This window comes from Antennarius striatus, chromosome 6 (genome assembly GCF_040054535.1).
Source record: "Antennarius striatus isolate MH-2024 chromosome 6, ASM4005453v1, whole genome shotgun sequence".
Lineage (NCBI taxonomy): Eukaryota > Metazoa > Chordata > Actinopteri > Lophiiformes > Antennariidae > Antennarius > Antennarius striatus.
In genome coordinates, this window is record NC_090781.1 from 5,613,786 (window position 1) to 5,631,927 (window position 18,142).

General features: G+C 42.2%; 1 protein-coding gene across 4 annotated transcripts in view; it reads left to right on the forward strand.

The window, feature by feature from the left end:
- Nucleotides 1-17,576, forward strand: part of gal3st2 (galactose-3-O-sulfotransferase 2) — a 37,530-nt gene extending 19,954 nt beyond the window's left edge. Inside the window, exons 2-5 of one of the 4 annotated variants that reach the window (XM_068318138.1) lie at nucleotides 1,544-1,720; nucleotides 7,889-7,993; nucleotides 10,205-10,829; nucleotides 13,761-17,576. In XM_068318138.1, coding sequence (XP_068174239.1) covers nucleotides 1,617-1,720; nucleotides 7,889-7,993; nucleotides 10,205-10,829; nucleotides 13,761-14,591 — 1,665 coding nt within the window. In that variant the 5' untranslated portion in view covers nucleotides 1,544-1,616 and the 3' untranslated portion in view covers nucleotides 14,592-17,576. Of the gene's footprint in view, nucleotides 1-1,543; nucleotides 1,721-7,888; nucleotides 7,994-9,410; nucleotides 10,830-13,760 lie in introns of those variants that run through there. The other 3 variants (XM_068318139.1, XM_068318140.1, XM_068318141.1) reach the window with 3 other exon arrangements.
- The last annotated feature ends 566 nt before the right edge of the window (nucleotides 17,577-18,142 follow it).

An 18,142-nucleotide genomic window follows, 5' to 3' on the forward strand; every position in this document is an offset into this window, starting at 1 on the left:
AAAATGTGAGCCCAACTCTGGTGCGTTGTACCGAGATATTGTAGGTTTAGCACACACACGTTGGAGCGCACACACGCAAACACGAAACAAAGCAGTACCACCTAATTAGCCAAATAACACTCGATCACTCATGCTAACAGACAACTGCTAAAAGATAAATGTGGTGAGACTTACCTGTAACCAAGGTGCAGGTCCTTGGTCCCGTATGGTTGGGAGTGATCCTTGAATGAGGATCAGTCTCAGGCAAAGCCCCGTCTGGACTGACCCTCATTGCTAAAACAGGCTGGAGTGAAGTGGTTCACACACAAACAAACGTGCAGGAGATGTAGCTGCACAGAGCCATTAAAAATGAAATGCAGGTCTCTTCTGTTCTTCATTGGATGGGATGAAAAATAAACACCGGTGTTGATTTGTACAATCAACAACTGAGCAACTACCTTGTCTCCTTGTCACAGACGCCATTTCAACAGGCATTTCAACTCGTCCCACACAAAGAAGTCCCTCTTGGGGATGGCCACGCCCTTGAGCATGTCCACCAATCCATATCGTCCAATACTCTGTCCAATAGCAGAGTGCAAAGTCTGACGTCAAGGATGCCTATTCTAGCAATCGAGTCGTTCAGAGCCATGACTTCCTAAAAGTCCAAATATCTATTGATGCAGGAAGTGTTTGTTTACCAGATTCTAGGAGTTGGTCGGGTTAGGGAGGACCACTATGTATATGTAGAGACCTGAAAAAGTGTGATTTTCATAATAGGGCCCCTTTAAGTTTGCATCATAACTTCTCCTCAGCTGCCGGTTAACCTGGCCGATCTTCGACCCACTTTTCTCCATATTGTCGCTAGGTTTCTCCATTTTCTGTTATCTCTTCTCTTATTTTCTTCTCTTTTCTTTCTTACCGCTATTTTTATTTTTCTTCTTCATGACAGAGGTTTGCTTTGGCCTGTGGAGTTAAGTTCAGCATTCGCTTTAAAGATAACTGGCACCAACTAGCGTTGTGACTGGGTATAATGTCTAGACCCCGAATGTAAGACTACCCCCACTTTTTCAGTCTTATTTCAATGCAAAAAACACCGTCTTATATTCGGGCCAATACGGTACTTATTCATTCATTCATTCATTCATGCATTCATTCATTTTTAACTGCTTTATCTGCTGTTGTGGGTCACAGGGAGCTGGAGCCTATCCCAGCTGACTGAGGGTGTTAGGAGGGGGAAACTCTGGACGCGAAGCCAATGCACCGTAGAACCACACAGAGACGCAGATAAACACGCACACACACACTCACACATATGGTCAATTTGTACCGGCTAATTAACCTGAAGTGCATGTTTTTGGAAGTGGGAGGAAGCTGGAGAACCCGGAGAGAACCCACACAGACACTGGGAAAAAATGCAAACTCCGGGCAGAGCAGGATGCGAACCTGGAGCTGCCTTGCTGTGCAGCGACAGTGCTACCCACTGCACCAACTTGCCGACCCCATATACTTGTATTAGTTGTATATAATATTACAATAATACTTATTTCAGCTGCTCCTGTTACAGGTCACAATTTTCAATGATCCATCTCCATCTCTTCTGTCCTCATGCATCCTCATGAGACACACCATCCACTTGCATGTCCTTCTTCACGACATTCATCTATCCAAAAGTTCTCTTTGGCCTACCTCTTCTCCTCCTGTCCGGTGGCTACCTCCTCACCATCCTTCCCCTGTATATACGGTATGTAGGAGCCCAGGGTATGATTATGATAAAAGTAAATTTTTCCAATACTATTTTCCATAAATGCATCCTATAGCTTATCAGTTTTATGCCTTTTAATTACTGCAGCTCTGCACATCATCCTTATTTTCAAGAATTGGAGTCAATACCCCTCTAATGTAGCCACAAGAGGACAAAAGCCAGTGTCTTATTGTGCCTGTCCCAAGCCCGGATAAATACAGAGGGTTGCGTCAGGAAGGGAATCCAGCGTAAAACTTTTGCCAAATCAAACATGCAAATCAAACCTATGACTTCCATACTGGATCGGTCGAGACCCGGATTAACAACGACCACCATCGGCGCTTTTGACCTACAGGGCGCCAATGGAAATTGGACTACTGTTTGTCAAAGAAAGAGAGGAGGAAAGTGTGATCATAGGAAGAGAGAAAAGAGGAACGCCAAAGGTATAGGACTGAGAGTAGGGACGTTGAATGTTGGAACTATGACAGGAAAAGGTAGAGAGTTGGTTGACATGATGCAGAGAAGGAAGGCAGACATACTGTTTGTCCAGGAGACCAGGTGGAAAGGTAGCAAGGCTAGAAGTTTAGGAGCAGGGTTCAAGTTGTTCTATCATGGTGTAGATAGGAAGAGAAATGGAGTTGGAGTTATCTTGAAGGAGGACTTTGTTAGGAATGTCCTGGAGGAAAAAAGAGTGTCAGATAGAGTGATGAATCTGAAGCTAGAAATCAAAGGTGTGATGTTCAACTTTGTTAGTGGGTATGCTCCACAGGTAGGATGTGAGCTGGAGGAGAAGGAGAAATTCTGGTTGGACTTTGTTGAAGTGATGCAGAGCATACCAAAAAGTGAGAGAGTTGTCATTGGAACAGACTTCAGTGGACATGTTGGTACAGGAAACAGAGGTGATGAGGAGGTGATGGGCAGGTTTGGTATCAAGGAGAGAAACGCAGAAGGACAGATGGTAGTTACCTTTGCAAAAAGGATGGAAATGGCTATAGTGAATACTTTCTTCCAGAAGAGGCGTTTCTTCCAGCATAGGGTGACCTATAAGAGTGGTGGCAGGAGCACACAGGTAGACTACATCTTGTGTAAATGGTGTAATCTGAAGGAGATCAGTGACTGCAAAGTAGTGGTAGGCGAGAGTGTAGCCAAACAGCATAGGATGGTGGTGTGTGGGATGACTCTAGTGGTGAGGAAGATCAAGAGGGCAAAGGCAGAGCAGAAGACGAAATGCTGGAAGCTGAAAAAGGAAGAGTGTTGCATGCCTTTTAGGAAGGAGTTAAGACAGGCTCTGGGTGGTCAGGAGGTGCTTCCAGATGACTGGACAACTACAGCTAATTTCATCAGGGAGACAGGTAGGAGAGTACTTGGTGTGTCATCTGGAAGGAAAGAAGAGACTTGGTGGTGGAATGAGGAGGTACAGGAGTGTATACAGAGAAAGAGGTTAGCTAAGAAGAAGTGGGACACTGAGAGGACTGAGGAGAGTAAACAGGAGTACAGGGAGATGCAGCATAAAGTGAAGATAGAGGTAGCAAAGGCCAAAAAAGGGGCTTATGATGACTTGTATGCTAGGTTGGACAGTAAGGAGGGAGAGATTGATCTATACAGGTTGGCAAGACAGAGATGAGAGGGACGTGCAGCAGGTTAGGTTGATTAAGGATAGGGATGGAAGTCTATTGACAGGTGCCAGTAGTGTGTTTGGAAGATGAAAAGAGTACTTTGATGAGTTGATGAACGTGGAAAATGAGAGAGAACAAAGACTAGAAGAGGTGACTGCGGTGGACCAGGAAGTAGCAAAGATTAGTCGAGATGAAATGAGGAGGGCATTGAAGAGAATGAAGAGTGGAAAGGCAGTCGGTCCTGATGATGTATCTATGAAGGTATGGAAGTGTATTGGAGAGGTGGCAGTAGAGTTTCTGACTGGGTTGTTCAACAGGATCTTAAATAGTGAGAAGATGCTTGAGGAATGGAGGAGAAGTGTGCTGGTGCCCATTTTTAAGAACAAGGGAGATGTGCAGAGTTGTGGCAACTACAGAGGAATAAAGTTGATGAGCCATACAATGAAGTTATGGGAAAGAGTAGTGGAAGCTAGACTAAGGGCAGAAGTGAGCATTTGTGAGCAGCAGTATGGTTTCATGCTAAAAAAGAGTACTACAGATGCAGTGTTTACGTTGAGGATGCTGATAGAGAAGTACGGAGAAGGCCAAATGGAGCTGCATTGTGTTTTTGTAGATCTGGAGAAAGCTTATGACAGGGTGCCCAGAGAGGAACGGTGCTATTGTATGAGGAAGTCTGGAGTGGCAGAGAAGTATGTTAGAGCAGTGCAGGACATGTATGAGGACTGTAAGACAGTGGTGAGGTGTGCTGTAGGTGTGACAGAGGAGTTCAAGGTGGAGGTGGGACTGCATCAGGGATCAGCTCTAAGCCCCTTCTTGTTTGCTATGGTGATGGACAGGCTGACAGACGAGGTTAGACAGGAATCTCCATGGACTATGATGTTTGCAGATGACATTGTGATCTGTAGTGACAGCAGGGAACAGGTGGAGGAGAAGCTAGAGAGGTGGAGGTTTGTCCTGGTAAGAAGAGGAATGAAGGTTAGCCGCAGTAAGACAGAGTACATGTGTGTGAATGAGAGGGACCCAAGTGGAAGAGTGAGGTTACAGGGAGAAGAGATCAAGAAGGTGGAGGATTTTAAGTACTTAGGGTCAACAGTCCAGAGCAATGGAGAGTGTGGAAAAGAGGTGAAGAAGCGTGTGCAAACAGGATGGAACGGGTGGAGGAAAGTGTCAGGTGTGATGTGTGATAGAAGAGTTTCAGCTAAAATGAAAGGAAAGGTGTACAAAACTGTGGTGAGACCAGCGATGTTGTTTGGTCTAGAGACAGTGTCACTGAGGAAAAAACAGGATGCAGAGATGAAGATGCTGAGGTTCTCTCTGGGAGTGACCAGGAAGGATAGGATCAGGAATGAGTACATCAGAGGGACAGCACATGTTAGAGGTTTTGGAGATAAAGTCAGAGAGGCCAGACTGAGATGGTTTGGACATGTCCAGAGGAGAGATAGTGAATATATTGGTAGAAGGATGCTGAGTTTTGAACTGCCAGGCAGGAGGCCTAGGGGAAGACCAAAGAGGAGGTTTATGGATGTAATGAGGGAAGGCATGAAGGTATTTGGTGTGAGAGAAGAGGATTCAAAGGACAGGGCTAGATGGAGGAAATTGATTCGCTGTGGCGACCCCTGAAGGGAAAAGCTGAGAGGAAAAGAAGAAGATTTGGAGAGGAGACAAATGCACTTTGGATATGATAATGTTTTTTTTTTTAAAAGTCCTCCTCCCATTCCTTATGGAAGTGTTAAGTTTTTGGTTTCTAACTTGGTCCAGCTCCACTCATTTTATGCCCTTCCTGATAGATAGATGGAGATAGACATAGATATAGATACACTCAACAAAAATATAAACACAACACTTGTTTTTGCTCCCATTTTTCACGAGATGGACTTAAAGATCTACAATTCATTCCAGATAAACAATATTACCATTTCTCTCAAACATTGTTCACAAATCTGTCTAAATGCGTGATAGTGAGCACTTCTGCTTTGCTGAGATAATCCATCCCACCTCACAGGTGTGCCACATCAAGATGCTGATCTGACATCATAATTAGTGCACAGGTGTACCTTATACTGCCCACAATAAAAGACCACCCTCCAATATGCAGTTTTGTCTCACAGCAAAATGCTACAGATGCCACAAGCATTGAGGGAGCATGCAATTGGCATGCTGACAGCAGGAATGTCAACCAGATCTGTTGCTCGTGCATTGAATGTTCATTTCTCCACCATAAGCCGTCTCCAAAGGCGTTTCAGTTCATATGGCAGTACATCCAACCAGCCTCACAACCGCAGACCACGTGTAACCACACCAGCCCAGGACCTCCACATCCAGCAGGTTCACCTCCAAGATCGTCTGAGACCAGCCACTCAGACAGCTGCTGAAACAGCAGTTTGCATAACCAAACAATTTCTGCACAAACTGTCAGAAACTGTCTCAGGGAAGCTCAACTGCATGCTCGTCATCCTCATCGGGGTCTTAACCTGACTCCAGATCGTCGCTGTAACAGACTTGTGTGGGCAAATGCTCACATTCGATGGCGTCTGGCACATTGGAGAGGTGTTCTCTTCACGGATGAATCTCGGTTTACATTGTTCAGGGCAGATGGCAGACAGCGTGTGTGGCATCGTGTGGGTGAGCGCTTTGCTGATGTCAATGTTGTGGATCGAGTGACCCATGGTGGTGGTGGGGTTATGGTATGGGCAGGCATCTGTTATGGACGAAGAACACAGGTGCATTTTATTGATGGCATTTTGAATGCACAGAGATACCGTGATGAGATCCTGAGGCCCATTGTTGTGCCATAATCCATGCACATCACCTCATGTTTCAGCAAGATAATGCACAGCCCCATGTTCCAAGGATCTGTACACAATTCTTGGAAGCTGAAAATGTCCCAGTTCTTGCATGGCCAGCATAGTCACCGGACATGTCACCCATTGAGCATGTTTGGGATGTGCTTGACCGGCGTATACAACAGCGTGTACCAGTTCCCACTAATATCCAGCAACTTTGCACAGCCATTGAAGAGGAGTGGACCAACATTCCACAGGCCACAATTGACAATCTGATAAACTCTTTGCGAAGAAGATGTGTTGCACTGCATGAGGCAAATGGTGGTCTCACCAGACCGCCAATAAAGCTTGAAGAATTATCTCAGCAAAGCAGAAGTGCTCATTATCAAACATTTAGACAGATTTGTGAACAATGTTTGAGAGAAATGGTAATATTGTGTATCTGGGATGAATTATAGATCTTTAAGTCCATCTCATGAAAAATGGGAGCAAAAACAAAAGTGTTGCGTTTATATTTTTGTTGAGTATAGATGGATGGATGGATGGATGGATGGATGGATGGATGGATGGATGGATGGATGGATGGATGGATGGATGGATGGATGGATGGATGGATGGAAGGACGGACAGACAGACGGACGGACAGATAGACTTCAGCGATCCCATTTTCCATGTCTTACAAAAGATAAGATCTCATTGCGCTGCATATGTCAAGTGGCAAATGCCATAGTAAGGATGGATGATTTATCTTTATTTCTTGTACTTATAGTTGGTTTCCTGTCTAAACAGTATATCATCCTTTCTCTTCTCCATCATATCAGCTCTCTTTACCACTCTCTCTTTACCAGTCATTCTGCCAACATTCCAAGTCCCTATTCTCACTTGCACACTTCCTCCTCTCCTCTTTTCCATCCATTTGTGGATTTAACATTGTTGTTGCCCAACAATGGCCCAGTTTCTGTTCTCACCATGTTGGGCAAGTGCACTATTGCAAGTCATTTTGAGGTCATGCCCAGGCTCTCACTGGAATAGAAATTAATTTCTGGACCTGCATGCTGTATGTTGGCAAATAGACACAACCACCAACCTGGAGGAATAGTAGGGTCACTCGTTGCTGGGTTTCTTCCCTTTCACCTGTCCTGCTTGGGTGGCCCTGTTGGTATAGCGCTTGTGGTCACTGGGATACACAAACCACACCACCATAATATGGTGGCAATCCTATGGGGTAGTGATGCACACTGAAAATTCTTCTGGTAAAACAATTCCCCATTCTTTCCTTTACCACTTGGTAATGCTGCCACAGTATGGTAAATCTATCATATTGTGGCAGAATCTCTGATTGTTTCCTGAGACACTTTGTCAATAGAGACTCCAGCTTTTTGTGAGACTTTAAAATGCAAAATTATTTTCATTCTATTGTGATATATTTTTCTCTCTCTGTCACTCTCTTTTGTGCCCTCTCTCGCCCACAGTGTCTGTAACTCTCTTGCGCACTCTTTCTGTTCTTGCTCTCTCGTTTTCTCGTTCTCAATTTCTCTCTCTTGCTTTTGAGCTTTCGTGCTCTCTGACGCTCTCGGTCTTGGTCTCCCTCATTATCTTGTTTTCTCTCTCTCCCCCTCTTTTGCTCTTGCACTCTCACTTTTCACTCTCTTGCAAATTGTCTTATGCACTATTGGTCAGGCTCAGGCTGAAGTTTGGCAATTTAGAAACAGTAACAAGACCAGATTATAATTATTGTGTTTTGTGTGTGTATTGTGTTCCCGCTGCAGGTGTGCGAGGCAAGTGTTGGGCATCAGGCGTCACTCTCTGTGGAAAATACTAATCCTGGTTGTGGCCTGTATTACAATTCACAACTTTTTTACCCATCAGGCCAGGTGAAGTAACACTTAAAGAAACCAAAATCATAATAACTTAATAACTATATAATATGTATTTCCTTTTTTTCTATCATCTAAATTTGTCATATTTTGTCAATTCATCACACACTGTAAACATCCAAGATGTCACTATTACTGTAATAATTAAATTCTGATGGAGGCAGACCCCTGAAGGGAAAAGTCGAAAGGAAAAGAAGAAGATTCCCCTGTTTAATTTAGCTTTGTCACATAAACTGCCAGCTCTGAAGACCAGAAATATGCTGTGCTCAAGAAATTCAAGGCTGAAGCAGTGACTATCCAACTTAATTGGAAACAACTTGATGAACTAAAAATATTAGCATTGCACTCACAGCTGCTGAGGCTGCAAGAGGTCTTCTGTCATAATTCACATCTTGTCTGTTTTAGCACTGATCACATTTCATGTTTTTGAAACTATCATGTCAATGTTTTTGACATGGTAGTCAATGTTGAGGGGGTGTGTAGTCACTTCCCCCACAGTGATTATGTGTGACCATCTGTCCGTTCATCCATCCATCCGTCCATCCATCCATCCATCCATCCATCCATCCATCCATCCATCCATCCACCCATCCATCCCTCCATCCATCCATCCATCCAACCGTCCATCATTCCATCCATCCATCTTCTTTACAACTAGACGATTATGGTCATCTCGTCTTCAGTCACTTATCTGCCTTGCGGGTCACAGGTCTGATGGTGCCTATCCCTTGTTACTAACGTTGAGAGGTGGGGTACAACCTGGATGCATCCCCAAAGCAATGCGGGGCTACACATAGACAGACAACCACTCTTTCACACACCCATGCCTACAAACAATTTGGAGTGGCCAGATCATGTAAATTGCATGTTTTTGGAGATGGGAGGATTTGAGAGAACCCTGATAGAACCCACGCAGACATGGGGAAAACATACAAACTCTGCACAGAGAGGAATCAAACCCAGAACCTTCTTGCTCTGAGGTACCAAGGCTACCCACTGTGCCACAGTGTTGCCGTCCTGTCACTATGCAATTGGGAAATTACTTCCACAAACAGAAGGTCTTATTTCAGAATTGGGATTCCACAAACAGAAGGTCTTATTTCAGAAGGTTTGGTGCACAAAATGTCTAAACATACAAGCAACAGTATCTTTAGGGGCAAGTAAAAGCAAGGTCAAAAGGTAAAAAGCAAGTCTAAATCCAAGAAAACATGATGGAAATCTAGAAGAAGAAGTGTACTTTATTGATCCCCGCAAGGGGAAATTACAAAGTCACTCGGTTAGTTGACAAGGCCCCCTGACCACAGCACACAAGGGGGCCTGTAAGCATGCAGTTAATACAATCACATTAAACTACACACATCAGGGAGGCAGAGTGACAGGCAGCGGCTTCTGAACGTGCCCCTTTTTTGAGCAGCTTGTAGGGGGGACGGCGCCTTGCTCAAGGGCGCCTCAGCAGTGGCTGGGAAGTGAGCTGACACCTCCCACTGTCAGCTCACACTCCTGGTGACATCATGGCGGGAGCGAGATTCGATCCGCCGATGGCTGGGGCGATCCGTCTACGAGACATCTGCTCTACCGCTGAGCCACTGCCGCCCCCTCTAGTCACAGGTTCTCACCGAAAAACTGGTATGGACAAAGGACAGCACATAGACTAAATCCACAAAGGGAGGAAGGGTAATGAGGGATGGGTGTAGGTAACCACTCAGGAAGGAAACACACAGGGATATGAAGTGAAGTGGCTGAAATGATACTTTCAAATAAAACACTGACAAGAACTGAAAACATATACGACTATAATAAGGCTACACTTGTAACTACAAGAAAATAACAGATTTAAATGAATTGCAAAATACAACAATTTTAAAAGCCAAATACAAAATACAAAAATTTAAAGAGTCAGTAAGTACAAATGAACAAAAGTCCCTTTTGCAACATGAATGCAGAGTTCTATTTGTTGTCAACACTAAATTAATCCTTATCGTAAAGTTACAAGTCAGACAATTCATTTTCAGATTTTTAATTGATGGCAGTGTCTGAAACCTATCATTTTAAAAGTGGTAGTGGTTATTGTAAATCTAGCCCTAAGTTGCATACCATACATACACATCATTAAGTTAATTTGATGATTACCATGAGTATTTCGTAATGTGAACATGTTTTCAGTTAATGCTTTACATATGACTGACTCGGTTTTATGACTCTTCACAGGAATGACAAGGTGGCTGTGACTGAACTCTCACATCACCTGTTCTTGACTCTACAAAATGTCTGGAAAGGCTTCCATTCTGCATTATTGACAGCCAAGTCAATACAGACAGCAAGAAATTCAGTTCTTCACAATCAGAATGAGAGATATGGAATGCGATCAGATTATATTCGGTCAAGTCATGCTTATACAATTTTCAACCTCGCCACATTCCCTCAGTTAGTGTCAGACAGTATGTCATCTAGAAAGTTACCCTTACCAAATCATGGAAAGGCTGGATTTCCAGATTCTTTAGTCCTCCAAGGTACTAGGAAAGCTCATTTGTCTGCAAGCACAAACAAATCTAGTTTCTTACAAGCTGGCATCAACTCTCCAAAAACCAGAACTTGCCATCGGAAGTCACACATTGTTTTCCTCAAGACACACAAAACAGCAAGTAGCACAATTTTAAATATCCTGTATCGCTATGGTGAAAGATGGAACTTGACCTTTGCCCTTCCCCTGAGCAAACACAACCAGTTTTTTTACCCATCGTACTTTGCTTCATATTTTGTGGAGGGGTTCAGCAGCAGAAGTGTGAAGGCCTTCCACATCCTGTGCAACCACATGAGGTTTAGAAAATCTGAGGTGAGTTTCAAGATATGTAGATTGGTGACTGTGTAGATATCCATGTGGACCCCATATGGGTGAAACATATGGGGTACAAAAATACAAAATACAAAATACAAAAAGTATTGGCACAAACGTTAATAATACCTGATCTACTTCCAGGGTATGTCAAGGTACCCTGAAAGTAGTACCTTACAGAGTAGAGTGGGTCGTCCAATGATCACAAGGTCAGCGGTTGGATTCCCGCTCCCGGCCAGTCACCCGGAGTGTGACCTGACAGTGGAAGGTGTCAGCTCACCTCTCGAGCACTGCAGAGGTGCCATTAAGCAAGGCGCCATACCCTTTACAATTTACTCATTAGGCACACCAAGAAGGAGCTGCCCGCCACTCTGCCTCTCTTGTGTGTGTGTGTGTGTGTGTGTGTGTGTGTGTGTGTGTGTGTGTGTGTGTGTGTGTGTGTGTGTGTGTGTGTGTGTGTGTGTGTTCAGGGCCTGTACACACTAATATGCTAATGTGCTACTAATTTCCTTTTGGGAATTATAATCAGTATATAAAATTTAAAAAAAAATAGAATACCTGGTGTTTTAACATCCCCTTACTGACTAAACCTACGTCATGAACTTTAGGATTTGAAAGCACTGATTGAGACATTAATTTTGGACAAAATTCATTTTCAGTGTCCCTTGCCTCAAATGTATTTCCATAATAATATTCATTCATTTATTCATTTTCACAACCGCTTCATCCGCTATGGCGGGTCATGGGGAGCTGGTCCCTATCTCAGCTGAATTTGGGCGTGAGGCGGGGGAAACTCCAGGCATGACACCAGTCATGCCTGGAGATTTAACTAACATTTAACTAAACACGGATTTAACTAAGCTGGAATGTGATTGGAACATAGCAGGACGACTATAGAGGTGACACAGCAAATAAAATAGGTATGCACAACCAGAAGGATGAAAGTATTGGCCTCATGAAATCCAGTATCAGATGCTCAAATGGTTGACTTACTAAGCGTAAACCTGTAGGGCTTTGTAACTTTGCATGCATGATTACACTTATCTGGAGATGTTGTTCTTTAGACAAGGTGAAAATAAATAGAGTAGGACAGAGTCATTTGTTTTATTTACTCCAAAATCCCCTATAATTTGCAGCAGTTACATGACATGACACACATGTCCAAGCAAAATGGTTGACCATCAATTGACTCGATACCAGGTAGATCAGTAGCGGACTTGACATGCGACCATGCCCGTATCTTCCCACAAGCACGGAAAACATCATTAATTCCAAAACCTGGGAAACAACCACAGGAGATGGTACGTTTTGGCCGACACAACACTGCTAGCCAGGTTATTATCAGAATTATCACTCTGTCTAGTGGTACCAAAGGACAAATGCTGGCTGGATCAACTTCCTGTTCCAGCCAACAATCCACAATGACACAGCACTGGCACTAAACTCTTTTCCATGCCCAGCATCAACACAAAACTAATGGTTTCTGTCTCAAATGAAACTGTCAGCAAGTGCTCTATAACAGCTGAGTCAAACAACACCCAAATCTGAACACATTTATCTCTACCATCTGGTGACACCAAAGCATCAGTAATAAATTGCTCAAAACCAGACTTATCAGTGGGTCAATAAACATTGGTTCCTTTTTTGAAACTGTCGACCTTAGCAAAGCTGGAGCATGAGATGGCAGCTAGGATTTCAACTTTAAATCAAACAGCAGCCAGTGATCCTTCCAATTGTTTTCACCACAAAAACATTTCACACATTTGGGCACTGTTAGGCTGTAATGTGACTACAGGCTTGCATGAAAGTCTCAGCCTAAAAATGTACAATTTTCCACTCAACCCCAGAAACAACACCTCAGTAAAACATCCTTTATATATCATGATAAAGTCATCCATCAGTTCTATTGCTCTAAGCTAACCAAACCTAACCAAAACCAGAATAATTACTTGGTCATAACCCTTACATAACTAAACAGACTAAATGGACTAAACGAACCTCCCAGTTATGATGCAGTAGGTCAGATGGCCACAACAACAAGGAGACCCACAATTAACACTATACTTTGACCAAATTAAACCCGATTAAACTGAATGAGATCAGAGAACTGCTGGTCTGCAGCCAGGCCTGAGGTAAGACGACCCTGATTATAAGACAACCCACTCTTTTTCAAGATTCAAGTTTGAAAAAAGATTTTTTGAACACCAAATAAATTTTTATACAGAAAATAATTACAATACATCTGAAACAAATGATTATAACAATATATTCGAGAGAAAAAGCATGTTTTTTTGCCTCATTTAAACCATGCAAAAACTGTCTATTACATCTTAATATCTGAACATTTAAATATGTAAACTAAAGTCCAACCACATTTGTAAATGAATGGCTTCTGGTTTTTGAAATGTAAATAAACCAATCTACTGTGATAAAACAACAAAATTACAATAACTGCATTACGTAATATGTAAACCATCATCTTTGCATCATAACTTCTCCTCAGCTGCCGATTAACCTGGCCAATCTTCGACCCACTTTTCTCCAGACTGTCGCTACATTTCTCCATTTTCTGTTATGTCTTTTCTTATTTTCTTCTCTTTTCTTTCTTACTGCTATTTTTATTTTTCTTCTTCGTGACGGGTTCGCTTTGCCTGGGGAATTAAGTTCAGCATTCGCTTTAAAGATATCTGGCGTCATCTAGCGATGTGAATGGGTATAATGTCTAGACCCCGAATGTAAGACGACCCCCACTCTTTCAGTCTTATTTCAATGCAAAAAACACCGTCTTACATTCGGGCCAATACGGTACATGTAAGATCTAGCTGTAAAAAGAAAACTAATATACACTGCAATATTTAACATTCATTTAATGAGCTAATTTTGCAAAATGATCTACACTATATCTAAATTTCTTTCTATGTTATGCTACAGGTAGCAAAGGTTATGCCTGAGGATAGCTTCTACTTTTCTATACTGAGACATCCTGTGGCCATGATGGAATCTATCTTTACTTACTACAAGAGCATCCAAGCCTTCCAGATGAGTCACACCCTGGACTACTTCTTAGACAACACCTTATTACACTACAACTCTTCAGTCATCAATAACCACTATGCTCACAATTTAATGGCTTTTGACTTTGGGTTTGACAACAATGTTGTAGCTGATACTGATGATCTGGAGGAGAGAGCCAGCATGGCTATTGCAGCTATTCAACAAGACTTTCATCTTATTCTTATTTCTGAATATTTTGATGAGTCCATGATCTTGCTCAAATATGCCCTGTGCTGGTCTATGGAAGATATGGTGTCCTTTAAGCTGAACAGTCGTAGTCAACAAACTCGTCAAATACTTTTTCCAAACACTGTGGAGAAAATTAAACAATGGAATGCTTTAGATTGGAGGATCTATGAGTATTTTAACACCACCTTCTGGCACAAAGTGGATAGTCTGGTTGGGCAAGAACAGATGAAGAAGGAAGTGTTTCACTTAAGAGGGCTACGGGCCCAGCTTGCAAGCACCTGTCTGAAAGATGGAGAGGCAGTCGACCCTTCCCAAATAAAAGATCTAGTATTGAAGCCATTCCAGTATGGAGCGGCTGTCATTCAGGGCTATAACGTAAACACAGACTTAGACAGACAGACCAGAATAAAATGTCAGAAATTTGTTATCCCAGAATTGCAGTACACAGATCATCTATACATGCAGCAATTCCCTGTGCCTATTAAGAAGCATAGAAAAACAATCATAGACAGGTCATAAGATGCATGTTCTTTAAATTCAAGGTTGCCACACATTTTTTTAACACATACAAAAGCCATCAATAAATTAAGTCACCGCTGCATCAATTGTGCATTGCTCTTTTTATAAAAATGAAAGAGTAAAGCTGTCTTAGTAGGTATTGAGTATAGTATTGAGTTGACAGAGCATGGTGTTTGTTCATGTTACATTTCTCCTGCGGAGCTAAAACATTTTAGGCTTTCCTGTGATTGAAGAGCTAGACAAGAACAATTGTAACCTGAAGAATTTTGTGACTATTCTGAGAATTGTGGGAGTATTGCTATTTGGGGCAACATAAATTTTGTGAGTGATCAACATATTCTTCATCTTAAGTCAATGGTGCAGTATTTTCTCAGCTATTTAAAGTAGGGTTTAAAAGCTTTGTTGGACATACTGCAGTGATTAATTAACGGTCTTTCCATAAGAGTACTATCCTTATTTACCATTTTATTTACCTGATAGTGGATATATTGGGCAACAAATGAAAAGTTTGTCCTTAATAACAATGTGTATTAATCAAAAAAATTGGCAAACAGAAGGGTGTATAGAAGTTTGAAAAAGGAAAAAGTGTAATTGCTAGATAACTGGGTCAGAGCACCTCTAAAACTGAAGCTCTTCTGGGAGGATCCAAGTCTGCAGTAATCAGTATCTATCAAAAGTGGTCCAAGGACTGGTCTCTTGATCCTCAGGATCCAGATCTCTTAGTTTGATTTGCATCAACTTCTGGTCTGTTGAGGATTTTTCCAACAAATCTCTATATATTTGTTGTCACTGACTTAACTAAGGTGTAACAGGTCTGTCACTGGCAAAAGGATCATGGAATTCAACAAATAAGCTATTTTAACTCATACTGCTAAAAAAGTTAATTCTAGTACTTATAAAAGGTTTTAGAAAACACAGCACAACACATTTTGTTTTGTATGCGGCTGCATATGTGCAGACTAGTCAGGGTGCACATGCTGACCCACTGGAGGTGCCAAAAATGAACATTTGAGCATCAGAAATGGACCACGGAGCAAAGTTAGAAGGTGACCTGGTCTGATGAATTATTTTTTCTTTTGTGTGTGTGTGTGTGTGTGTGTGTGTGTGTGTGTGTGTGTGTGTGTGTGTGTGTGTGTGTGTGTGTGTGTGTCTGTGTGTGTGTGTGTGTGTGTGTGTGTGTGTGTGTGTGTGTGTGTGCATTGCATACCTGAGGAACACAAGGCACCAGGATCCACTACGGGAAGAAAGCAAATGGCAGAGGCAGTGTGATGGTTTAAGAAATATTAAGCTGGGAAACCTTGGGCCATTTTGACATGTACCACATATGTACCTAGACATTGTTACGTCTAGGTACTGTACATCCTTTTATGTAAACAGTATTCCTTGATGGCAGCGTTCAGCAGGATAATTTGAACTGCCACAAAACAATAATCCACAAAGTTTGAGGTGTTGACTTGGTTTCCAAATTCCCCTTGTCACAATCCAATGAAGCTATGTGGGATTCCCTGGACATGCAGTGCTATCCATGGAGTCCCCCAGAGTTTTTCAAAGTTCAACCAGATGCGTGAACACGTTTAGAATGTAGAGTTAAAGACAAACAAGCGCCTGCCAAGTGTATTGCTGGTTTTAACCATGTCCGCCCCCTTTGGGAGTAGAGGTTACCACTGGCCACACTGTATAAACAACACTCTAACAAGGTTTCTGATAGGCTGAGGAGATAGGCAATAAGGCAGGGTGGTTCAGCAGTGGTAGGAGAGTAAAGTGAGACAGATATCACAATTTGGCCAAAAACTAACAACAATGCAATAATGCAAATAAAAAAAGGCAATAATGCTATTATGCTTACGTTATGTAGGTCACGCAGCTGCATTCACAACTGTAGCTGGCTTTACACAAGTTTGAAAATGTCTCAACTTCAGCTGCTTATCTGCCTTATGGGTCACAGATCTGCTGGAGCCTATCTCAGCTACAGGCAAGAGTCCAGGTACAACCTGGACGCCAGCTTATCACAAGGCCACATGAAAACAACTACTGAAGCTCATTTTCACACCTACAGACAAGTTGGTTTGACCACTTCAACTAGTGCATGCTTTTGATGGTGGGAGGATGCTGGAGAACCCACACAGACAAGTGAAGATAAGAACACATTAAAACTTCACACAGAAAGGAATCAAATCCAGAATAAGAAACACACAATTCTGATCAGAACACTTAATAGTGAAGCAATAGCGCTATCCACTGCCCTAACCAATTTTATGACTATTTTTTTAAGAATTAAGCATAAATTTCTTGCTCAGTTTGCCTACAGCAGAGCCATTACAGTAATCCCTCGTTACTCGCGGTTAATGCGTTCCAGGACCACATGCAAAAAACAAAATTCTGCAATATATCGACAAACTATTTATGGTTATTTAAATGTTTATGAATCCTCCCCATGCTGATATTAAACCAACTTATATCTGTATTATTGTTTCCCACAATCTTAAAGACTGTTTAAAGTACTTTTGTATTAAAGATAATTTGCAGGAGGAACTGTGAGTCTCGGAGCACAGCGCACACACGGATGCTGTGAGCCAATATCATGTACGTGATGCTTGCATTGTATCACGTGACTACCTACTAAAAATCTGTGATGTAGTGAAGCCGTGCATCTTGCAGCACAAATAAGTAAGGGATTACTGTATATTGAGGTGACAGACCTTAGTAGTTGGGACCATTTGTTTTTGGCCTTTGGTGCAGGGACCTGATCAAGATTTCAAGAGTGCAATTGAACCATTCAACTACTGGGATGGTAGGAAATCATGAAATTTTTCAATACCATCTTTGCATCAGACAGCTTTCAATCAGGAAAGCCATAGACTCAAAGGTTGCACAAGAGGTCCTGGGCAAAAACATTAGCTGTGACAGGACTGTGACACCTAAGTTAAGTCAGTGACAACAAATACTGTATATAAAGAGCTTTGCTGGAAGAGTCCTCAACGGACCAGAAGTTGATGCAAATCAAACTGAGAGATCTGGATCCTGAGGCTCAAAAGACCAGTCCATGGGCCAGTTGGTGCTGGATGCACGGAAAGAATGTTATGCAATAAATACTCATTATGTGATTCTGACAATGAAAGTCAATGGATTCTCTCTGCCACAACTGTCTATGACTCACCCTTGATGTGTAAACCTTAAACAGCCAGTTACATTTATATTTACAAGTCTTTATATGGTTAAGATGATTGAAGAAGCACAGGAGACGTGGAGTCAATCTGTCAACATTTCTTTGTTTCTCCCAGACTCTGTAACAAATAAGATGGGAGACAACACACAAGGGCTGGCGAACAACAACTGGCATCCCCCCTCTCCAGACTTCCAGCCTGAGAACAATAATAATAATATAAATTTAAGTTATGTGATTAATTATTGTAATTGAACAAAAGTGGGACAACAAAAAGAATACATAAATTTCAGAGTTCATTTTTGAGGGGTTGTTGATTAAAACACACAATAACTGGTTCTTGCCATTTACCACAAACAAAGTGAATCAAAGGTGTTTTCCAAGTGGA